General features: G+C 38.6%; 1 protein-coding gene across 5 annotated transcripts in view; it reads right to left on the bottom strand.

Moving 5' to 3' along the window:
* The window catches only part of nbas (NBAS subunit of NRZ tethering complex), a 325,125-nt gene that overhangs the window by 204,575 nt on the left and 94,508 nt on the right, over positions 1-26,042 (bottom strand). For all 5 annotated transcript variants that reach the window (XR_009514327.1, XM_059981865.1, XM_059981866.1 and 2 more), the window contains exons 22-25: positions 9,409-9,498; positions 3,120-3,273; positions 1,718-1,903; positions 1,061-1,234 (exon numbers count right to left, since the gene is read on the bottom strand). Coding sequence is in view for 4 of the 5 variants with exons in the window: in XM_059981865.1 (XP_059837848.1) it covers positions 1,061-1,234; positions 1,718-1,903; positions 3,120-3,273; positions 9,409-9,498 (604 nt within the window). In the remaining variant the exon portion in view is untranslated. The remainder of the gene's footprint in view (positions 1-1,060; positions 1,235-1,717; positions 1,904-3,119; positions 3,274-9,408; positions 9,499-26,042) is intronic.

The following is a 26,042-nucleotide window of genomic DNA, read 5'->3' as shown; positions in this document are numbered from 1 at the left end:
AAATAGCATCCATCAATGACCACCACCATCCAGGCCATATTTGCTGCAGGAAGGTAGTGCAAGACCTCAGGACCCACACCAGCTAGGTCAGAAACTCCTAACTGCTATTACCCCTCAAACATCAGGATCCTGAACCAGAGGGCATAACTTCACTCGCCCCATCACTGAACTGCTCCCAGAAGCTATGGGCTCACTTTCAAGGACCTTTGATCTCATGTTCTCAATACTATTGCTTATTTATTTGTTTATTTTTTTATTTCTTTTTGTATTTGCACAGTTTGTTGTCTTTTGCACATTGGTTGGTTGTCCATTCTATTGTGTTTCTTATATTTTCTGGAAACATTCGCTAGAAAATGAATCTCAGTATTGTATATGGTGACATACATATACTTCGATAATAAATTTACTTTGAACTATTTGAACTTTGAATTCTTCATAGTTCCTAACTTGAAGTAGTAAAATAGTTTCATTTTCACTGCCACGTTCGGCATCTCCAAGCTTGAATACCAGAAACAGCAGTGAGCAAAACAGTTCTGAATTCCTGTTTATTACTCACCAATTAGCAATGACAAAAATCCACTGCTTTTTGAACAAAAATGATTTCATTTAAAAACTTTACCCTCCAAGCATGGTGAAGTCATATGGCCGTTAGACATGTGCATGAGGCTGATACTAGCTACAAAATATTCGGCCAGTCTCTTTCCCCAACTAAGTAGAATAGAGTCCCAATAAATGAAGGGACTCCCAGCTTTTTTCACAATTTATTTTTGTTCTTTAAAAGTTGTCACAAATAAGTAGCTTGTCTGATTAACTGATAGCCACTGTATTAGTGATGTGGAAGGTGCATTCTTCTCCACAATCATCCTCCTCAGCAATATCAAATAAATCATCTGCCAGACCTTTTACAAAAATGATGGATGCAGCTTTTTTTTTAAACATAATACTCATAATAGAACTTGGAAGCTGGCTGCTTGATTTTGACATTGGTAAAACAATTTCAAATGGAAGAGGTCTGGTTTAATACTTATGATCACAAATAAATAAAACGTAATAAACATACATCAGGTTTTGATTGCTGAAATATCTTCAAAGGGTATTTCAAGTCCTCTTTTGCCTCTGTCACTAAATATTCTTTCAGCAATTTGTCTGCAAATCCCGCCTTTTTACTTTCACAACGGTGCAGGAAGGGAACCACCCACTGGTACACATTTTTTATATACATTTCTTCAGATGACTGCCAAAACATAATTCGACAAAAAGGTAAATCAGTATGCAATATTAACTATATACAGGTCTCTTTTATGGGAAAAGAAAATAACTTTAACTCAATAATCTGTTGAACAAAGATTACATTGAAAACTTATATCAGTTAGTAAAGTGTACAAAATAACACTGTCAGTATGGAATGGCTAGACACTAGATTTTACATGGGTTTCATTCACATCATGTTGAGAACAGAAGATAACAAATCTGCTTAAAAATGATCAAACTTATGTTGCAAATAATGCTGAAATAGTAAGACTTGAAACAAATGAAGCACCTGTTCTTCATGCACAGCAATTAATGGAAGGACTAAAGAAGAGTTATTATTTTTTAAAACTTAATTACAAAGAAAACCTCATACGAATTGCAATTGTGTGGTAATTGATTATGTTACATCAATTGCTGAAATACAATGCTAATAATCTCAGGCTGAATTTATATTTGAATCTCTTACATTTATCAACAGTTGCCTCAGTTTATCAATGTCATTCATCTGTTGCATGTCCTTCAAAGAAAGAGTTGGATCAGCCCCTGCTTCATACACAAGTGTTTCCAGAGTAACCAGATCGTCACAGAGAGCCTCTAAACCTGCAATATTCCTTTCCTTGCCAAGTCGTATCAGAGATAGGGCACAATCCACCTAGAAGTACATTGAGAGTGCTGTTAAATGGATCAAATTTTTGGCACATGTAGCTCATAATAAGTGTTATTTTCAGTTTTCCAATTCTTCCAGTTCTGCTCATATTGTCCGTCACAGAATCTCTCTCCAATTAAACTTCAATTTTACTATAATGTCTACAATCTAATATTCCATAATTTTTCAAACTCAGTGAGACTACTGTATCAACGTGAATTATGGTACATTATAACCGCATTTCAGAGACTTGCATTTTGCCACTTAAGATTTCACTTGAGACTCCTCAATGAAACAGAAGTTGCAGAAAGGAGCAAGATTTAGTAAAAAAATAATAAAATGAATTGAATCTAACATTAGTTAGGAAGATTAATAAACAAAATTAACGCACAAAAATAAATTATGGAATTAATATCCTGGCTGTTGCAAGATCTGTTCAAGAATTTGATCCCCTCTTTACAAATGTTAAGTCTAAACAAATCCAAGTAATTATATTAAACTACATTATTCATTGCTTCCTTTTACCTTGTAATCTATGTGAAAGTGTTGTACTGTAGATTTTAAATAATCATTGTTTTGAGGTTTACATCTTCCTGTGATCAAATTATTTTGGTGGGTGCTGCAAATTGAGATTTGGTGCCACCACATGGTAATTAAAAGGAGCACAGCTTTTGCTGACCAGGAAAGTGTTGGATCGAAAACTAGTAGACACATTAAAAAAAAAGAATTGGTCAAATAAATTCTGTACCATTTTCTTATTTGAATACTATTGCAGGACTCTATCTACCTGTCATTAGGAACATGGGGCTCATACATTATTGATGCAAACAAAGTAATGTATGTTCACCTGTATTCAAATGAAAGTGAATTTCAAATTTTGCTTAAAAAAAGGGGGAAGTTGCTCATTTGGAAGCTCAGACTTCAGATGTCGTTATAATTAAATTTTGTATTATCACAAAGCTGAAGGTCGTGTGATGACAGAACATGGAGTATAATTTCCCAGAGATCCACAGTCAATCCAATTTCCTCAACTTCTCCTTCAACTTGTAATCTCAAATTCTTCATCTGTTGCAAACTAATTTTTGATCCTTTTATTTCAGAAACACATTTTCATGCCATTAACAATCCTAAATTACTTAGGAAATCAGGAGGAATTCCAACAATATACAATATTTTAGCATGAAAATAAATACACTAAACATGTTATTGTTCAGCTTCTCACCTGCCTAGAATAACTCTCAATCTCCTCTGCACGTTTCAGATACCATCGAGTGAGTATATCAATAGAGGGAACAGCAGCTCTATATTCCAACAGTTCAGGCTGCTCTTCATAAAAAAACTCAGCCACGTCTTGTGGATTGCAATCTATTATCATTCTGCAGGGGTAAAACAAGCACCAAATATGATCAGAATGAACAGCAAGCTCACAGACAGACAGAAATACTTTATGGATCCCAAGGGAAATTGGGTTTTGTTACAGTCGAACCAACCAAGAATAGTGTAGAAATATAGCAATATAAAACCATAAATAATTAAATAATAAGAAGTAAATTATGACAAGTGGAAATTAGACCAGGACCAGCCTATTGGCTCAGGGTGTCTGACACTCCGAGGGAGGAGTTGTAAAGTTTGATGGCCACAGGCAGGAATGACTTCCTATGACGCTCAGTGTTGCATCTCGGTGGAATGAGTCTCTGGCTGAATGTACTCCCGTGCCTAACCAGTACATTATGGAGTGGATGGGAGTCATTGTCCAAGATGGCATACAACTTGGACAGCATCCTCTTTTCAGACATCACCGTCAAAGAGTCCAGTTCCACCCCCACAACATCCCTGGTCTTACGAATGAGTTTGTTGATTCTGTTGGTGTCCGCTACCCTTAGCCTGCTGCCCCAGCACATAACAGCTCACACATGCATTGCTACAATTTACCTATAGTGAAAGGCAATACTCATTTATCAGCAAAATAGTCATGGTGAAATTACATGTTGAAGCAAGAATTGTTCTGTACTACTAATCAAGCAATAGCACTTTTCCAAAAAGTTTATTAATCAACTAGCAAAAAAAAATATTCCAGATCAATTCATTTTAATATATTGCCATTTTGTTATATGTAGTTTTATTGATTTTTTTATTTCAGTTTCACAAGTTTAGTTCTTAACATCAGCGTTTACTTTCTTGAAATGTAATAGGATGGATCATACTGACTCAAATGGAACCACTGACATTCAGTTATTGAATTAAACAAGTCCTAGATTTCCATGCATATGCTATGAAACAGAAGTTTATGACTTACTGACAGGTTCAGAATTCCAAAGCTAACACTAGACTCCACAAGGATGCCCCAGTATTTAAACGTGGGGTGTAAGCTGAAACACCATTAATTATGGGATTTTGATGAACACATTTGAAAGATAATAAGGAAGTTAAGCTATCAAGCTTAAATATGCCTGAATGTTCATTTAACTTAATGATAGCTTTCAGCCATCCCTACTTTGGCAACTGTCAAAGGATGCCAGTCCCACTACAGATAGCGACTTTCACTGAGCTACCCAAGGATCATATCAACAGCATCCAGAGTGCTACAGGCCTTCAGAGTCAAAAGCTCGGTTTTAGGTGCGCAGACATTAGAAAACTAGTAAATAGGAAAACAGTTGAATTCTATAGAAAAATAAGATTGAATTTAAAACAAAATTAAGTTGGCTTAAAAATAAAATATAGTGAAATTAATCAAAATGCAAAAATATTTTAAGATTGTTAATTGAAATAACAGTTTCATGATACATTTTTAAGCTACACTATACTTTTTGATTAGTACAGTAGCATTTAACAAAACTCTATTTGGATTTATAAAAATATACTTAATGGAAAATATCACATGGCACAATCTAGTCAGGTTTTGATCAAGTCTTGTAGCAATATATTATTAGATAGGTTGCCAAAAAGATTGGAGAATGGGGCACGTTTAGATTTTAAAATAGATGAAAAACAATAATGGTAGAGAAAGGCAAAACTATAGAAAGGGAATCCCTGGATTGAGGTCAGTGTACTTAAAGAGCAGCTACCGATAGTCGACTTACAAAAACCAAGGGTCCCTGGGTAACAAGATCTATTGCAGCACTGGGTTTTTGGAGGATTTGGACATCTGGAGGATAAGAGACTCTCACTATAACAGTAACAAATTTTGCATTCAAATTATTGAAATAAATATATAGTACTGCTGAATGATAACCATCCAGAATTATAAAGATTCTAATTCCCTTGAAGCAGACTAACACATTGAAACAAGTATGTTACTATATGGCCGTAGTAGTGCAATCACTCAAGTTGATTCTGTCACTATATATTGAGTACATGTATAACAAAAAATACAAAATACTAAAGGAAAATATTAGTAGTGATTAGTTTAAGAAATATAAATCATAGACATGAAATAAAATATTGAATATTTTCACAGAGTTCCCAATTACAAATATCAAAACATTAACTCTTTTATACTGTGTTACCTATCCATTGTGCAGTAAAACAATGGTGTTGACATTCTGTTAGTTTTGTTTCCAAAAGTGATGTAGTCAAAGTAAAAATATTCTTGGTTCTTTTCCAAGACCATTCAACTAAGTCACATAGATAAAACAAAAAGTTGACTTGGGGTGCATGTGCCTGGCCGTTATTTCACCCCTTCTTTCTCCCAAGGCATTCTCCTTACAGCAGTTGGCTCCACACAAATCAATGGATTGAAAGCCTTAAGCCGAACACTAAAATGAATAAAGAGCAATTTCTACCGCTGTAAGTCATGATGGATAGCAATTAACAATATGGCAATGTATTTTTGTAGTAAGTATCTCATTTTGTTAGAAATGTTTAAAAGTTAAGTCCTTCAAACTTAAATCAGAGCTGCAAATTTAGTATTTTTGTCCCTCATACATTTCCAATTAGGATGCATTCAGCCTTGTCAGAAATCTTTTTGTCATCAAGGACATTAACACTGTTATGCATGTCTTTTCCTTCTAAAATACTAACAGTAGTTACTGGTCTTAATGACAACCTTTTATTTATGATGATTTGATCAAACTGCATTTGCCCTAAAATCGCATACAGCATCTAAGCTATTCATGAACTTTCCACTTTCTATCCCCTTTAAGATCCATAATTCAGTAGTGCATCTAAAACTGTTTATGACAAGCTTGTTAAACACAGCAAAGAAATTTGTCATCATCAGGTGCCTTGCCCAGTTTGAGCTTTGACTGTCATGGCCCACACACACCTGTTTTGGGTCAAGTGGATCAATTCATTGGTATTAATTTCCTGTTCTCTGGCTGCCGTCTCCATCATCATTTGTCTTTGCTTTCCTCTTGCTTTCTTCCCTTCAATCTTTCCAATAATTACCATGCATTCTAACTCCTCTTTCTTAATCACATGTCCAATGAAGTCATGTTGCCTTTTCACAATCGCATGCATTATTTCTCTTTTTGTGCTTGCTCTGTTCATGACATCCTCGTTAGATATTTGTTTCATGATATTCTTTGCATCCTCCTCAAGAACCACATCTCTGCTGCTTCAATTTGTTTCCTCATGTTGCTAGATATTGTCCAACAGAGCCACATAACATAACTGGATAAGCGTAACATTTCAGTACTATGAGGTGGGTTGTCATGCCTAGTTCAGTGTTGGTCAGTATACTCTTCATTCTCGTAAAGGTGTCTTTTGCCATCCCTATTCTTCTTTTGATGCCCATGTCGCACCTGCCATCTGATGTCACCCAGCTTCCTAAGTAGCAGAAGTTCTGTACCTGTTCTATGTCTTCCCCGTTTATTCTCAGCCTGCAGCTAGGATTCTCCTTCTTTTAGGATATCACCATACATTCTTTTTGCAATTGATAGACACATTTTTGCACTTTCTTCAACAGCTGTATCAATTAAATTTTGTAGTTCTTCCTCCATACTTGCTATTAGCACAGTGTAATCTGCATATCTGAAATTATTGATGTTTTCACTGCCAACTTTGATTCCCAGGATGCCTCTTATTTTTTGTAATATTGCTTCACTGTACACATTAGATAAATCAGGGGAGAAACCACACCCTTGTCTAATGCCTCTCTGTGTTTTTGTAAACTAACTCACTTCTCCTTTTGTTCTTACAGCAGCAGATTGTTCCCAGTACAGATTTCTGATTAGGCAGAAGTCTTACAAATCTAGATCTAGAGTTTCCTGTAATATTTCAATTAACTTATTGTGCTTCACTTTATCAAATGCTTTTGTGCAGTTAATCAAACAAACCTTTTTGCACTTGAATAGCTCATTCTGATAGTATCCTTAACATTAATATCGTGTTTCTTGTACCTTTGTCTTTCACAAAACCACTTTGTTCTTTACCTCTTTCAGCTTGTATCTTACTTTTAGTTCTTGTCATCAAAATTCTTAAAGTATTTTGGTGATATAACTCATTAAACTTATGGTCCTATGTGATGCACATTCTATTGCTCCAGGTTTCTTAGGAAGAGTGATAAATACTGATTTTTTCATCCCTTCTGGTATTATTCCAGTCTCATAAATGTCATTGATTAAATCAGTAAGTTTTTCAATTCCATAATCTTCAAGGGTGATAATTTGTTCTATTACTAATTCATTAGGACCTGCTGCCTTTCCTTTCTTCATCTTATCTACTGCATTAAGAACTTCAGATTTTAAAATACTTGGACCTTCAATGTTCTTAATTTCTGGTTTTTTGCCTGAATCGTCTTCAAACAATTCCTGAATATACTCAGTCCATCTGTTCATTATCTCATCTTTTTCAATGACAGTGATACCGTCCTTTGCTTTCAAGCATCCACCTGAAGAACAGAGGAGCTTTTTACCAGTGATATTCTTGACCTGTTGATGTAACCTTTTTGGATCAGTAATAGGGATTCTTTCTAGTTGTTCACATTCCTGGTTTAACCATTCTTCTTTGGCTTTTTGACATAACACTCTGCAGGATTTGCTTTCTTCCATCTCCTCTCTGCCATTAGATTTTTGATTTCATCTGTCATTCATATATTTATTCTTTGTGCTTTTTTCTTTTTTAGGAATCACTGATTTTGCTGATTCTGCCAAGGCATCCTTTAGAGAGTTAAACTTCATTTCTAATGATTGCTATCATCTTCAACAGATTCTATTTTAGACTTTGAAATCTATTCCTTTCTTCAAATGTAAATTTTTGTCTTAAGTTTTCTTCCTTAATTGAGTAGTCCAGGGATTGTTCAGGTTTTTGCTTCTTTAGTTTTTTAAGTTTTACTTTTACATGACATATTACTGGGTTATGGTCACTATTACAGTCTGCATCTGGATATGTTTTGCATTGAGTCACTGAGTTTCTAAATCTTTGGTTTATAGTAATAAAGTCAATTTGATTTCTGGTGTTATCACCTGGACTATTCTAGGGCCACAAGTGTCTTGGATGGTTTTTAAAGTAGGTATTCATAATGACTTGATTATTCATCTTGCACCTTTCTACCCATTTCTCACCTCTTTCATTTCTTTCCCCTAGTCCAAATTTTCCTATGGTATTTCCATCAGCAACTTGTCCTACTTTAGCATTTAGATCTCCCATGACAATAACAATATCTTGAGATTTGCATCCTTTTTTGCTTGTTCAAGCTCTTCATAGAATTTATCTACATCCTCATTTATTCCATCTGTTGTTGTTGCATATACCTGTATAATCGCTAAATCAAATGATTATCCTCTAAATCTAACAAGGAGCACTCTTTCTGATATCACCCAATGTCCTAAAACACTTTTTGCCATGTTTTCATCCATAAGGATTCCTACTCCATTAGTATGGGATGTTCCACAAGAATAAATTAGTGTTCTATTTCTGTTCTGACATGTGCCAGTACCTGTCCAACGAACTTGGCTAATGTTAATCTTTAGTCTTTCCATTTCATTAATCACATTGTCCAAACTTCCTGCTTGATATAGGGTTCTTATATTCCAAGTAGCAATGATTTTCTTTTGTGTTACTTGAATTTTATGAGCAGTAGCTTGATGACAGTCGGGGATCCCCTGCTGCCCAGTATCAACCCTACCGAGCAAAGCATCTTCAGAATTATCTTGAAGATCCTCTTGACACTGTTGTTTTGCGATACACTTTGTGAGTTTGACCATGGTTTTCTTAGCAAATAGATTCTAGGAAACCTAGCATCTAGCAACTGTAGTTTGCTATTGCCTTCTGTTGGGCGAACTGAAGAAATGGCCATTGTTCTTCCCAAATGTTCATCCGCCTGTACTATAGCCGTTGTCATTTCAGGTCCTAGCTCATCCGCCTTCTCCATCATAAGTTCAGTTACTGAACCTGCCGGATCTGCCGTTGGTCTTTGCTCATATCCTGAGCAGGAACCCTTGCAGGTGCTACCGTACCGGGTCAGAGTGGCCCTCCGCCTTCCCCAAGCTCTGAAAGTCCCCAGTCAGAGCCTCAGCATTGGTTACAGTTTAGAGATTAATAGAATTAAATAATAAATTGCATTATTTTACCTTATGTTTGGTTCCTCACACCAGTCTAGATCTTGATGTCTTTGTTCATTCCACGGCAATGCCACCAAGTCATTACAATCATCAACAAATCTGAAAAGAAGTGGAATGCATTTAAAATTTTTAAAATTCTACCATTTCAGCAAGAGTAAGAACATGTACTTTTGAGTAAGTTTTCTTGAATCACAAATTCAAAATTTATAGCCAAGTATAATTTATTTTCAAGTTAAATTGCTTTTCACCATTAACTTAAGAAACTTAAAACACATTTTACGAATTTACCAAAACTAAATGTTTCTTCAGTAAATAAAATTTAAAATTAGTTAAACTACAGTAAAGGTGGTTAACAATACTGCAACTTGTATGATAATGATGAATTTCAAGGTTGTATATGTTACATAATTTGATAATAAATTTAATTTGAACTTTGATAATGTGAATGGTTGCATTGATAAACATTCACAGAAGCTGGAGAAATTCAAACCAGCTATGTCTACAGTAATGAGAAGTGGCATTTTATCATATATATATTTTTTGTGTGCCATACTCTGCCAGAGCCTCGGCGACCACTTATTTTTTCAAGTGGTTGTCCCCCACAGCGCAGTGCTTTTTTTTTTACAAAGCCGAGTTGTGAGCTCGACATTCAATCCGGCATGGATGGAAAGCGTGTCCGGGAGCGGCCTAACTGGATTCGAACTTGGGAATCTTCGCTCTGGAGTCCGGCGCTAATGTCACTGTGTATGTCACTGTAATGTAGTATTGCATTACAGCATCCAATAACCTATTCAACACTCAGCCTGAGCCACTTGGCACTATGATCCTTGATTTCAAGGGCTTAGTGTAATTGGCCTTACTATCAAGATAGAATTTGACTAAGTGTAGCATCAAGACATCCTGGTAAAACAGGGCTCATAGTGGATGGAGCCATACTAAGCACAAAGGAAAATGACTGTGTTTAGCAGATGTCAATTATCCAAATCCCGGAACATAACTGAAGGAGCTCCTCAAGGCAGTGTTCTGAGCCCGACTATCTTCAACTGCTTAAAATGAATTCCCATCCACATCATGAGCAGAAATGGTACGTTTGCTCTTTTATTCTCAAGTTCAATTCTACTCACAACTCCTCAACACATGAACCGCTCTGTGCTGCATGCAATAAAGCTTGGACAATGTTCAGGCAAGGACTAATAATAGAAATGCAACATTTCTGCCACAAAAATTGTCATGCAATTTTCATCTCCAAAAAGAGAGTGTCTGAACCCTACTCTTTAATGGCAATACAATGACTGAGTATCCAATTATTCACCAAGTTGGAGAAGCAGGGATGAGGGTCACCAATGCCAAAAAACTTAACTGGACAAGCCACGTAAACACTGTGGCTACAGGAGCACTTCAGAGGCTAGGAGTCACCCTAAACAATCACATTCTTCACCACTGTTGCACAGAAAAAGCAGTGTACACCACCTACAAAGTGCTCTGCATTTAATTGTCCAGGCTAGTCTAGCTGGATCTCCCAAACACATCGACTCTATCATCAAGGAAAAAGGGTACGGTGCATGGGAACTCGATTACAAGCAGATTCTCTTTCAAGTATCACACCATCCTTTCCAAGAAATACAGTACATTGCTAGTCTTTCAAGTACAAATCTTGGAACATTCTATCCAACAGTATTATTGTAATATCTTTGCCAGTGGCCGATCATCCCCACCATCTCATGGGCAATTAGGAATAGACAATAAATGCTAGCCTTGTTGGCTATATGCAGATCTGCCCCAGCCTTCAAAGACACAGGCATCAATTGTATTATCCAGTGAAGTAACAAAGTATCACATGTAGGACAGAACATATACATGAAATAAACCTTAAGAAGATAAAATGGGAAACTGGGGGGATTCTGTGAGAGCACTAATTGGTTTCACCAGTCCGCAAATTTCACAGAGAACGTTTTTCTTCCACTTACATTTGCATAAAACCAAAGAAAAAAAGCAGAATATTAAAGGGGCATGCAGTAAAAACTACAGATGAAAAGGAACAAACAGAAAATGCTGGTGAAACTCAGCAAGTCAGACAGCATCTATGGAAAGGATTAAACTGTCGCTGCTTATTCCTTTCGACAGATGCTGCCTGACCTGTTGAGCCACTCTAGCATTTTGCGTGCTTTGCTCTGGAGTTCCAGCATCAACAGAATCTCGAGATTGGGAAAGGAGGAATGCAAGAATTTGAAAGGAAGTCTTGTTGCATCTGTCATATAATCTCCTGCAATCTTGTTGGATTCAGTACATTTATACTAGGTGCGTTTTCAATTACTAATTAAAGATCAAAATATTTGGTTTGTTTGCAGACACTCGAAAGAGACAAATCAGCTTTCAATTTCGAGGCAACTAGAGATGTTGACAGTTTTTACTATTTTTGAACAGGTCTTGTGAAATGAGAGTAATTGATTTTATACATTAACTACAGACTAATTAATAACATGTGAGAAAAAGCAGTTTGAGAAATCACTTCTAATAATACAGCCATTACAACTGAACTAGCTTCAAAACATTTTCATTAACACAAAATGAGACATAAATATTCTTTAAAATTTATAAAACAGATGTATCAACCATTTTACTGGTAAAGGTAATTGTAATATGTTATCTTTAACCAATCATACACTCAATCAAAAATATGTTGATACATTGCCAAAGTCTCATCAGAAAACAACGGAATATGATCAGTGATTGTATGTGTCCAGACTCAGCATAATAAATATACTGGGGCTGCTAATGGTTAGTAGATGGTTATAAATTATTATTCATTACATTTCCAGTTACATTATTTCTTCATTAGAGACATAACAATATGCAATAATGCTTTCAACATTAACATCAAAAGAGAAATAAAAATTAAAGCTACTATGATTATTCATATAAAACAAATGAACGTAAAAAACACAAGGGATTCTTTTGAAAACTACAGGTGTTTACACTCAGTGGCCATTTCATTAGGTATAGAACTGGAACCTGGTGTGGCCATCTGCTGCTGTTGCCCATCCACTTCAAGGTTCAACATGTTGTGCATTCAGAAATGCTCTACTGTCATAATGCATGGTTATTTGAGTTTCTGACACCTTCCTGTTAGCTTGAACCAGTCTGGACATTCTCCTCTTACCTCTCTCATTAACAAGATGAATTCACCCACAGAACTGCAACTCACTGGACGCGTTTGCTTTTCGTGCCATTCTACAGAGACTGTTGTGCTTGAAAATTCAAGGAGATGACCTGTTATTGAAATACTCAAACCACCCCATCTGGCACTAACAACCATTCCATGGTCAAAGTCACTTAGATCACTTCTGATGCTTGGTCTGAGCAACAACAGAACCTCTTCACTATGTCTACATGCATTTATGCATTGAGTTGCTTCCACATGATCTACTGATTAGATATATGCATTAATAAGGTATACAGGTGATCCTAATAAAGTGGCCACCGAGTCCATTACATAGTCCCATCAAATCATATTATAAAACTCAAGTCTATAAACATAGATTTTAAACTAATAACTGCCAGTATAAGCTGCTTTAGAAGACAGAGTAAATATGATTCAAGGCCTTCTATTTAATTGAAATTTAGTGTCAATCATGAATTAATATTATATGGTAATACATTGTTCTTTGTATTGCTGAATGGTCTACAGAAGCACTTATAACAAATTTCAGAAAGTCACTTACACAGCAGAAAATGCTTGCATGCTAAGATTTCCATTTCATTTATGAAGCTTGTTTATGGCACTACAACAAAAATGCTAAGGTTTTTTTCCTGAATGTTATAATAGAATTTTCAGGCTAAAGGAAACAAATTTGAAGGTGCATCTACTGTCATAATTACTTTATAATAAGGAAAATTGAGAAGAAAATTGACAGTTTTTTGTCTTCTCTTCACTATTTATGCCTTTCATTATCATACAAGATTATCTGTGCTCAGAACATATGAAAAACTTTTTTTTAAGTAAAGCTACAATAACACAAAAAGCATTAGAGAAATCCAAAATGGCGACATGTTCACACTTCATCTCCAGATGTAATAGTTCATCCCATACATCTTTATTGTGACCCGAAAGTGCTGCTGCCTGTTAAACATACTGTGCACAGTGATTCCAACTTGCTAGTGGCCTGTTGGAGCTCCACAGCTTGGGTTTATCGTGTATGCCATTGCCTGCTGCAGACCTCCGTGAGCAATGCCATAAGAAGAGGCGTGCAAGGAAACAAAAAAAAAGGGAAAAATGCACTGGAATCCGGGAATGACTTTCCCCTGCAGGCCACCTCTGCCTTTGTTCTTACTGGCAAACATCCACTCACTTGAAAATAAACTGGACTACCTGCACCTGAGATTGAACCAGCAAAAGAAAAACATCTACACACACATTCTCTCAGAATACACACACAAAATGCTGGTGGAACACAGCAAGTCAGGCAGCATCGATAGGGAGAAGTGCTGTCGACATTTTGGGCCAAGACCCTTCATCAGGACTCTCAGAATCATGGCTTCAGGAATCCATCCCAGACATGGCCATCCAGCTGGAGGGTTTCAGCGCATTTCGGGCTGACAGGAATCCAGCTGTGATGGTATCTGCATTTACATAAATATGAACTGGTGTATTGAGGGTTTAGCAGTGGTTCACTGATGATTGAGTTTATTTTTGTGAAGTGCAGATCATTTTATGTACCAAAGGAGTTCACTATAGTAGTATATATCCCCTCCTATACTAATGTCAGCAAGGTACTGCATGAGCTCTACAACACCAGCACAGACTTCCAAACCAAACACCCAATGGTATCTTCATTATCACAAGTGATTTTAACCATGTGAAACTAAAGACAGTCTTGCCCAAGGTCCACAAGCAGTTGAAAATGCAGGTAAAACTGCACTAGACCTGGTTTACACTAACATACCATGTGCCTAAAAAGCAGTCCCTCAACCTCACATTGGTCTCTCAGATCACTTATCTGTAATGTTATTTCCAGCATAGAAACCAGTGATCAAATGGGTTACACCAGTTCTAAAGGTGGTGAAAGCCTGCACTGAGTGTGCAATCTCTGTACGGAAGGACTGCTTTGATAAAATGAACTGGAGAATGTTCAGGGAGGCTGTTACCCAGGGCAAACATGTTAACATCGAGGAGTACGTGAATTCTATGACCAGCAATGTAGATGTGCACTGAGGATGCTGCCATCATGAAATACATGCAGGTGGGGGCAAATTAGAAGCCATAGTTTACTGCAGAGGTCCGTGCCAGGCTGAGGGATCGTGTTGCTGCTTTCAGATCAGAGATGCAACAGTTCCCATGGAAGCAAGAGCTGTTTTTTCCCGCTCCATCAGGAAGGCAAAATGGAAGCCTTCTCAAAAAATTTATAGTCACTTCTGAAGTTCCAGAGACACGAGACTCATGTGGCAGAAAACTCAGAGGATTACAGACTACAAGTCTACCTTGCACTTCAGTGAGCAGGATGCTTCACTCCAGGAAGCTGAATGTTTTCTAACCCTGGTTTGATGCACAGAACAAACTGCTGGCGAGGAAGGTAGCCATCCACCCGAGGGGGTGGACATTCCATCCAGCTGAAGCTGAGGTGAGGAAGACCCCAGCCAGAGTCGACCCACACAAAGCTGCGGGGCCTGATAATATACCAGGCAGGGTTCTGAAAGACTGCACATCCCAGCTAATGGAGGTGCTGACAGATATTTTTAACATCTCTCTGGAACAATCTGTTACTCCCTTGGTTTTCAAGGCAGCAACCATCATTCCAATGCCAAAGAAGGCAACAGTAATCTGCCTAAATGACATCAACCTTTATGAAATGCTTTCAGTGGTTGGTCGTGGAGCACATTAAAGCCTTTCTCCTGGCTACACTAGACACTTTCCAGTTCGCTTATTGCTCAAATCGATCTACTGATGATGCAATAACCTCTGACCTCCACTCTGAGCTGTCCCACCTGGAAACTGGGGTCTCATATGCCAGACTGCTGTTTATAGACTTCAGTTTAACATTCAGCATCACAATACTGCAGAAACTGGTAGCAAAACTGTCCTTGCTCGGTCTCAGCATCTCCCTCTGCAACTGAATACTGGACTTCTTAACAGTAAGGCCACAGTCAGGGGGCAGCAACATCTCTCATCCCAGGGCTGTGTGCTCAACTCGCTGCTAACGTACAAACAAGCTGCGAGATCCATCTCAAACTCTGTCATCAAGTTTGTGGATGACACAAGTGATTGGCCTCATCAAGAACGATGACCAGATGGAGTACAGACAGGAAGTGGAGCGGCTTGTGGATTGGTGTGAGATGAACAACCCAAGCCTGAACGTGGAGAAGTCAAAGGAAATCATTGTGGACTTTAAGAAGGTGCAGTCAAACCATCCCCCTCTGCGAATACACGGCTCCTCCGCATTCACATTACAGTAACTTCATCTGGTCCCTTAATATCACCTCCCTGAACAAGAAGGCACAACAGTACCTGCACTTCCTCAGAACACTGAGGCAACCAAGGTTTCCATACCACCCCCCTCATCTTAACTGCATTTTACAGGAGCACCACTGACAGCACCCTGACAAGTTGCATCTCCATCTGGTATGGGAGTTGAGTATTAGACCTGAAGTCCTTACAACGGTCTGTGACAACGGCTGAGAAGATCAAAGGCTACAATCCATCGGGGACAGTTATCAGGAGTACTGCACACACAAGGTCCTTAGTATTATTAAGGATCCCACCCATCTATCCAGCATCCTCTGACTTTCTACCATCAGGTAAGAGACTACGATGCATAAAAACAAGAACGGTCAGGATGAGCAACAGCTTCCTACCCAAGGCCATTAGACTTCTGAACTTCCAGCCACATTGCATTCGAAGCGTCATTGGTTAATATGTTCCATAACTTGAAATATTTAATATTAATGCACGTTAGTTTGTTATTTATGTGTGATTCATCTGTAGATTTTATTCTTACCTTCGTAAGTTTTTGTCTGTTATGTGCTTTACACTCTAACTCGAAGAAATGTCTCGTTTCTATATAAATAGTATGCATTATGTACATGTATGTAGTTAAATGACAATAAACTTCATTTGATTTGAAGATTTCCTCATGACAGAAAATCAAGCAGTCTTTATTATTGGAAAATACTTCACCAATTTCCTACCATATGCTTCATTCAAGACAATAGTGTTCTTTTCCCAAAAATAGTGTTATGTGTTGCTAATAATACATAAGATTGCCTCAACTGATTGAAATGCAGTTTTAAACATGTTTCGTGGACAATATTAATTAGAGGCTTTTTGATGTAATTGAAAATGAATTGAAAGAAAATAAAAACAGAAATATTTAGCAGGTAGTGCAGAATTGTTGAAAGAAACAGAGTTAAAGTTTTAGGAATGTGTAATGAGTGTAAGGAAAGGATGGATAGAAGAAAGGGATTATCTCTGATAGGATGAGACTGGATGATTTTAGACAATAGACAATAGGTGCAGAAGTAGACCATTCGGCCCCTCGAGTCTGCACCGCCATTCTGAGATCATGGCTGATCATTCACTATCAATACCCAGTCCTTGCCTTGTCCCCATATCCCTTGATTCCCCTATCCTTCAGATATCTATCCAGCTCCTTCTTGAAAGCATCCAGAGAATTGGCCTCCACCGTCTTCCGAGGCAGTGCTTTCCACACCTCCACAACTCTCTGGGAGAAGAAGCTCTTCCTCAACTCTGTTTTAAATAACTGACCTCTTATTCTCAATCCATGCCCTCTGGTACTGGACTCTCCCAACATCTGGAACATATTTCCTGCCTCAATCCTATCAAATCCTTTAATTATCTTAAACGTTTCAATCAGATCCCCTCTCAATCTCCTCAATTCCAGCGTGTACAAGCCCAATCTCTCCAATCTCTCTGCGTAAGACAGCCCTGCCATCCCAGGAATCAACCTAGAGAATCTACGCTGCACTTCCTCAATTGCCAGAATGTCCTTCCTTAAACCTGGAGACCAAAACTGTACACAATATTCCAGGTGTGGTCTCACCAGGGCCCTGTACAAATGCAAAAGAACATCCTTGCTCTTGTATTCAATTCCCCTTGTAACAAAGGCCAACATTCCATTTGCCCTCTTCACTGCCTGTTGCACTTGCTCCTTCACCTTCATTGACTGGTGAACTAGGACTCCTAGGTCTCTTTGCATTTCTTCCTTGCCTAACTCGACACCGTTCAGACAATACTCTGCCCTCTTGTTCCAGCTTCCAAAGTGGATAACTTCACATTTATTCACATTGAATGACATCTGCCAAGTATCTGCCCACTCACTCAGCCTATCCAAGTGTCCCTGTATTCTCCTAACGTCCTCTTCGCATGTCACACTGTCACCCAGTTTAGTATCGTCAGCAAACTTGCTGATATAGTTTTCAATGCCCTCATCTAAATCATTGACATAAATCGTAAAGAGCTGTGGTCCCAATACAGAGCCCTGTGGTACCCCACTAGTCACCTCCAGCCAGTCTGAGAAACACCCATTAACTGCTACCCTTTGCTTTCTATCTGCCAACCAGTTTTCTATCCATGTTGAAACCCTGCCCCCAATGCCATGAGCTCTGATTTTACTCACCAATCTCCTATGTGGCACCTTATCGAATGCCTTCTGAAAATCTAGGTACACAACATCCACTGGCTTACCCTCGTCTAACATCCTTGTTACACCCTCAAAAAACTCCAACAGATTAGTCAAGCATGATTTGCCCTTGGTAAATCCATGCTGGCTCGGCCTAATCCTATTTCTGCCATCTAGATGTGCCACTATTTCGTCCTTAATAATGGACTCAAGCATCTTCCCCATGACTGACGTTAGGCTAACAGGGCGATAGTTCTCCGTTTTCTCCTTCCCTCCCTTCTTGAAAAGTGGGACAACATTAGCCACTCTCCAATCTTCAGGAACTGATCCTGAATCTAAGGAACATTGGAAAATGATTACCAATGCATCCGCAATTTCCTGAGCCACCTCTCTTAGAACCCTCGGATGCAGACCATCTGGACCCGGGGTTTTAATAGCCTTCAGTCCTACCAGTCTACTCATCACAGTTTCTTTCCTAATGTCAATCTGTCTCAATTCCTCTGATATCTTATGACCCTGGCCCATCCATACATCTGGGAGATTGCTTGTGTCCTCCCTGGTGAAGACAGATCTAAAGTATGCATTAAATTCTGTTGCCATTTCCCTGTTTCCCATAACAATTTCTCCCAATTCATTCTTCAAGGGGCCAACATTGTTCTTAACTATCTTCTTTCTCTTCACATAGCTAAAAAAGCTTTTGCTATCCCCTTTTATATTTCTGGCTAGACTGAGCTCATACCTGATTTTTTCTCTCCGTATTGCTTTTTTAGTTAAGATCTGCTGTTCCTTAAAACTTTCCCAATCATCTGTATTCCCACTCATCTTAGCCCTGTCATACTTCTTTTTCTTTAATGCTATACAATCTCTGACTTCCTTTGTCAACCACTGTGGCCCCTTCCCCCTCTTTGAATCCTTTCTTCTCATTGGAATGAACTGTATTTGCATCTTTTGTATTATGCCCAAGAATATCTGCCACTGCTGATCCACTGTCTTTCTTGCCAGGGCATCCGCCCATTTAACTTTGGCCAGCTCTTCCCTCATGGCTCCGCAGTCTCCTTTATTTAATTGCAACACTGACACCTCTGATCTGCCCCTATCCCTCTCAAATTGTAGATAAAAACTTATCATGTTATGATCACTACTTCCTAATGGCTCCTTTACTTCAAGATCACTTATCAATTCCTGTTCATTACACATCACCAAGTCCAAAATAGCCTCATTCCTGGTTGGCTCAAGCACAAGCTGTTCCAAAAATACATCCCTTAGACACTCCACAAACTCCCTATCCTGGGGTCCAGCACCTACCTGATTCTCCCAGTCCACCTGCATGTTGAAATCTCCCATAACAACTGCATTACCTTTAGCACATGCCAATGTTAACTCCCTAATCAACTTGTACCCAATATCCACGCTACTGTTTGGGGGCCTGTACACAACACCCATTAGGGTCTTTTTACCCTTACTGTTCCTCAGCTCAATCCACACAGACTCTACTTCCCCTGTTCCCAAGTCACCTCTTGCTAAGGACTGAATCTCATTCCTCACCAACAGGGCCACCCCACCCCCTCTTCCCATATTTCTGTCTCTACGATAGCACGTATACCCTGGTACACTCAATTCCCAGGCCTGATCCCCTTGCAGCCATGTCTCCGTTATCCCAACAATATCGTAGTTCCCCATTTTCATCTGAGCTTCAAGCTCATCTGTCTTATTTCTGACACTACGCGCATTCAAGTATAGAATTCTTTGTATAGAATTTTATGTGGCAGTTAAGCAGCAGCTAAAATCAGATTAAGTACCATGCAAATTGGTTAAAGACTGATGTCAATGACAGTGAGCAGCTTACAGAGAAGAGGTGGAATCTCCATTTGGTACTTCCTGCTACATGTGACTGTAAATGCTTCAACTCTTGTCTTTTTAACTTGATAAACTAAGCCATAGTTGAGGTGAGTGATCGTTAATTGTCCATCAATATTCATGATCAGTGCGACAGAAGGTAGAGCTTTGATTTGATCCGTTGGTTGCTGGAGAGTTTAGCTGTTTATTGGATGCTGTTTTTTATTCTGCTGCTTCCCAGGCCTAGGCATGTCGTATGTGTTGCAGTTTTGCCAGTTTATCCTTAGAAATACCTGGAGCAGCTGCTGATATGCCCCTCTGCATTCTTCACTGATTCCTTACTTGGATACTAATGATGGAGCAACGGAGGTGCTTGTTTAGATTACAGAAAATGGTGGGTGCACATTTCTGTAGTAGATGGCCTACAGTAGCTTTTTAATATCTCACATCTATACCAAGTTTGTTCTACTTAACATGATGGTGGTGCCAACCAACCCATAAAGGTTATCCTTTAGTTATTTTTGTTTATTATATTTTCCCCCAAAAAAAATCTAAGAGGGTGAAATTACAATAGTTGACACACAATGGAAGTATTTAAATTCTTTTTTTAAAAATTACTTTGAGATGGAGTTCTACCATTCTTTTGTTCATAATCTGAAAATCTACAATGTCTCGCTGTCTTAATGTAAATAGAAATCAGTAATTTAACTTTTAAGAGCTGTGGATGCAAATAAATGGATCTTGTCGAAATAAACACAATATAATATTACAGCGTAACTTAAAGGAATAAAATCTAATTGATATCTATTTTTTATCCAAACTATACCAAAACTGAAAGAGGATCTAATGCATTTCCAGCATATCTGACTAATAAACTCTTCTCGGGCTTCCAGCCAGGTACAGATATTGACTTTAACCAACATTTTGAATAAACTCCACCACCTTCATCAGGGATGATATGATGCTGAGAAACATTTAGTCTGGTGGCACATATATGTCTGTCGTCTGGCCCTCCTGATTGGTTGAGAACAAACCAGCTTTCCGCTATGCCACCTCTTTTTCAATCGAATTCCAGTGCCTACTTAGAGCTCGATCTTTGTATTTGTTAAAATTCTTATTCCCCAGTTTTATTTCAATAGCTTCTTTCACCAGGCAGTCCGAAAAGACATTGATGCAGCACAATAGTTTTATGCAGCCAAAGTCAATCCTATGGTCACTGTGTATGCATTGCTCTGCCGCCACCAATTCTCCGGGTATCCCAAATGGATACACCTCATATGCTCCTTGATACAGATTTCCACCCTGTGCCCCATCTGCCCAATATATGCTGCTTCGGATTCACAGGAAATCCTGTAAACACCAGCCAGACTATTCAGAGAAATTAGCAGTAGCAGAATATTGCATACACAATGGCAGTACAATTGCCTTTGACTGCACAAAACTACTGTGCTACGCCAATGGCTTTTGGGGCTGTCTGGTGAAGGAAGCCACTGCAATAAGACTACAAAATAACAATTTTAACAAATACAAAGATCTCACTCTCATTAAGAACTGGAATTCATTTGTTAATAATGTGGGACACTGGAAAACTGGTTGGTTGAGGACTAACCAATCAGGAGGGACAGACGACAGGCGTGCACGATGAGTCTGTCATTGAAACGTTGCTTAAAATTGATACCTGCACCCTGCTGGAAGCCCAAGACGAGTTCATTCATAGACCAAAACTATATTCATTAATGACTCTTCAAAACATTTAATTCATTGCTTAACATTTAGCTTTTAAGAAACACTCTACAAAAAATATTTTGCCCTGGCATTACATTCTGCTTTGTTATAATAAAAAAAAGTACTGTATTACACGATTCATGGGATATAGTTTGATTTTGCTATGCTGTACTCATGCACCAAATCTATTATATCAACTATTTTTATGGTTCTGCACTATCATAACTCGCTGTAGAAATTTAACTAAATTAAGTCCAAGTAAAATGAATTTCAGTCGCAGAGACATTGCTTTTCAAGATACCATTAGAAATTCTGGTCTGTTTGAAATGTGAACTCAGTAAGGTCAGTCACATTAGTTAGTCAGAACATTTTTTTTTAATGGGAATCAACCCATTATGCCGTTTATTAACTGACACAATTTTGGCAGTGTGATGTTATATCTTAAGGCAATATTAGTATCATAAACTATGGTATTTCTTTAATCCCCTGAAAACAGAATTAGCAACTCCCTAACAATCATTTGCTTGGACAGGACTGCATGTAAAACTCAAGCTGCTTTATTTCACATTATTGCATTTTGGAAGGTCAAACGCAAGAGGAGAGCATACAATTAATGGCAGATTAATATACTATTCATGTGCAGAGGTACCTTGGGGTTTAGGTCCATACCTCCCTGAAAGTGGCAACAGAAGCAGATAGCATTGTTAAGGTGGCTTTCTGTTGTAAATTATACTGCACAGAAACACACCCTTTGGCCCAAATCATCCATGCTGATAAAGATGTCTGTCCAAGCCCATTCTATTTACTGTATTTGGCCGAGTCCCTCCAAACCATTTCTACCCACGTACCTGTCTAAATGCTTTTAAACATCTACAGCTTCCTCTGGCAGCTTGTTCCATATGCTCACCACCCTCTGTGTAAAAAGTCTCCACCAGGTCCCTTTTAAATCTTCAATCCTCTCACCTGAAATCTATGTCCTCTGGAACACTGAGCAGCACGGCTCAAGGACAAGCACTTTGGCCCACAATGTTCTGCCAAACCAATTTATACCCAACTAAACCCTTCTGCCTGCACAGTATCTATATTCCTCCATTCTCTGCATATTTATGAGGTAATACCAAATACTGAAAGGCCTGCATGGATTGGACATGGAGAGGATGTTTCCAGTAGTGCAAGTGTCCAGGATCAGATGATACAGGTTCAGTATAAATGGTTATCCCTTTAGAACATAGATAAGAAGGAATCCTTTAGCTGGAAAGAGGTGAATCTGTGGAATTCATTGCTAAAGTTGGTTGTGCAAGCTAAGTCATTAATTATACTTATAGCAGAGGTTAATAGGTTCTTGATCAGCAAGAGTTTCAAAGATTTTGGGGAGAAGGCAGGAGAATGGGACTGAATGGGAACAATAAATTAGCCATGACTGAATGGCGCTGGCACTCAATGAACCAAATGGGCAAGTTCTGCTCCCACGTCTAATAGTCATTACCATACTGCCTTCACCACTACATCTGGCAGCAGATTCCAGATATTGGATATTTGTAAAAATAAAGCAACGTGCCCTGCACATTTTCTTTGAATTTATCCCCTCTGACCTTAAATACATTCCTCCTACTGTTAGAAATTTCAACCCTGGGAAAAAAGATACAGGCTGTCAATTTTACCTATGCCTTTCATAATCCTATAACCCTCTATCATGTCTCCCCTCAGCCTCCACCACTCCAGATAATTCTAAAACTTTTAATAATTTTAAAATTATTAAAAATAATTTTATCCAACCTTTCCTTATAGCACATGCACTCTAATACAGGGGAGATCCTGATAAACTTTTTCTGTACCCTCTCCATAACCTCCACATCCTTCCTATATTGAGCACAAGAAGCAAACATAATATTTTAGATGCAGCCTAACCAGAGTTTTATAAGGCTACAACACAATTTCCTGACTATTGAACTTGTGAATTTCTGGGCACATATTTTCCAGAAGGATGTGAAGGCTTCGGAGAGAATGCAGCATAGGATTACCAGAATAGTGCCTGGATCAGAAGGTAATGCTTGTTTTCTCTGGAGCAGAGGCTAAAGGAAGACCTGATATTAATTTATAAAATTATGAGAGACCAGATACAGCCATGGACAGAACCTGTTGCCTGGATACAAGTGCAAAATATGAAAAGACATAGCGTTAAGGAAAAGGAGAGGAAGTTTAAAGGAGACATGCAGGACAAGCTTCTGTTTGAAATACATGGAGAGTGGTAGGTGGAGACTCAGGCTGCCAGGGTTGGTAGTGGAAGCAGATACTAAAGTGGCATTTAAGAAGCTTTTAGATAAGCACATGAATATGCAGAGAATAGAGGGATAAAGATCATACATACGTAGAAGGATCAGTTTCATTTGGAAACGACTATAGACATCATGGACCAGGTGAATGGTCCGTGTGCTGTATTCTTCGACTTACAAGACCATACTGGTGGAGTCTGCTCCACCAGTTCATCATGGCTGATCCAATCCTGCTCTCAACTGCAATTTAGTACCATCTCTCCATATTCCTTCATTCCCTGACCATCTCTGTTCTAAAATCACATCCCTCTATTCTGAAACTATGTTTTAGACTCTTCCACCACAGGAAGCAACATCATTGTTCTGAATTCGAGTGAATGTAGATGCAGAGCCATCAAACGCTCTTTATAGCAAAAGCCATTCAATCCTGGAACTATTCTTATGAACCTCCTTTGAACCCTCTTCAGTTTCAGCACATCCTTTCTAATATAAGGGGCCCAAAACTGCTCACAATACTCCAAGTAAAGCCTCACCAGTGCTTTAGAAAGTCTCAACATTGCATTCTTGCTTTTATGTTCTAGTCCTCTTGAAATGAATGCTGACATTGCATTTGCCTTCCTCACCACAGACTCAACCTGCCAAGTTAACCTTTAGGGAATCCTGTACAAGGACTCTCAAGTCCCTTTGCACCTCAGTGTTTTTTCTATTTTCTCTCCAGTTTGAAAATAGTCAACCCATTCATTTCCTCCACTAAAAGGCACGACGATACACTTCCTGACACTATATTCCATCTGCCATCTCTTTGCCCATTCTCCTAATCCAAGTCCATCTGTAGCCTCTCTACTTCCTCAAAACTACCTGCCTCTCTGCCTACCCTCATATCATCTGCAAACTTTGCAACAAAGCCATCAATTCCAACATCCAAATCACTGACATAATGTAAAAAGAATCAGTCCCAACACCAGCAATCAGCCAGAAAAGGCTTTCTTTATTCCCACTCTGCCCCCTGCCAATCAGCCACTGCTTTATCCATGCTATAATCTTTCCTGTAATACCATGGGCTCATAGCTTGTTAAACAGCCTCGTAGCTTGTCAAAGGCCTTCTGAAAATCCAACTACACAACATTAACCAATTCTCCTTTGTCTTTGCTGCTTGCTATTTCTTCAAAGAATTCCAACAGAGGAATTTCCTTGAGGAAACCATGCTGACTACAGGCTATTTTTTCATATGCCTCTAAGTACCCTGAGACCTCATCCTTAACAATCAACTCCAACATATTCCCAACTACCAAGATCAGACTAACTGGTCAATAGTTTCTTTTTTTCTGTTTCTCTCTCTTGTAACTTTAACTTGGACTGTCACTTTAAGAGACGCTTGGATGAGGTGGGACTATGATGTCAGTATAACAAGCTGCGGCCAACTGCAGCTGCTCAGTAGGGAGAGAGGGGCAGAGGGGGAGAGAGACAGAGACACACACAGGCTGTTGGGAACTTCAGCTTGTCACTGCTATGGCTTGGAACTCTCCCATGCCCAAAAGATTGGGTTGATCATTGGCACGCAGTGCACAACGGATGTGTAACTGTCACTTCGTATAATTCGTATATGTGGATTTATTGGAGTATCCTGTGGTATCACTTTTGTTGGCCTTTACCTGGAATCGAAGTGTTATGTGGTAACCACTAGAAGACAATATTCCTGTGACTGTCACCTGGTGATATTTCTAAGTGGATTTCAGAACAACTCGACATATAAGATCTTCAGCGACTCTGTTATTTTGTTTACCCAATGTGGAATCTGTGAAATTCTTCATAATTGCCCCTCTCTACATTTCCGTGTGGATTTACAAATTTCTCTACTCACTCACTGATTTCGTGGATTACTGAACTTTTCTACTTTACCATCTTAAGACTTTAAGCATTGTTTCCAAAGATTGATAGCTTGGGAGCTATATACATGTATACATACGCATCAAACTTCTTTCATTTAATCTTTTATATTTAGAGTAGATACTAATAAAGATAGTGGTTTTAACATCAAAACCAGACTCCATTTGTGATCTATTGGTGCTGGTGCGTAATACCCTTCTCACAGAGTGGAGTGACATTTGCAATTTTTCAGTCTTCCAGAACAATTCCACAATCTAGTGATTCTTAAAAAATCATTACTAATGCCTTC

The sequence above is a fragment of the Hypanus sabinus genome, chromosome 10 (assembly GCF_030144855.1).
Source record: "Hypanus sabinus isolate sHypSab1 chromosome 10, sHypSab1.hap1, whole genome shotgun sequence".
Classification (NCBI taxonomy): Eukaryota; Metazoa; Chordata; class Chondrichthyes; order Myliobatiformes; family Dasyatidae; genus Hypanus; species Hypanus sabinus.
This window is presented reverse-complemented; position numbering and strand designations above follow the sequence as displayed.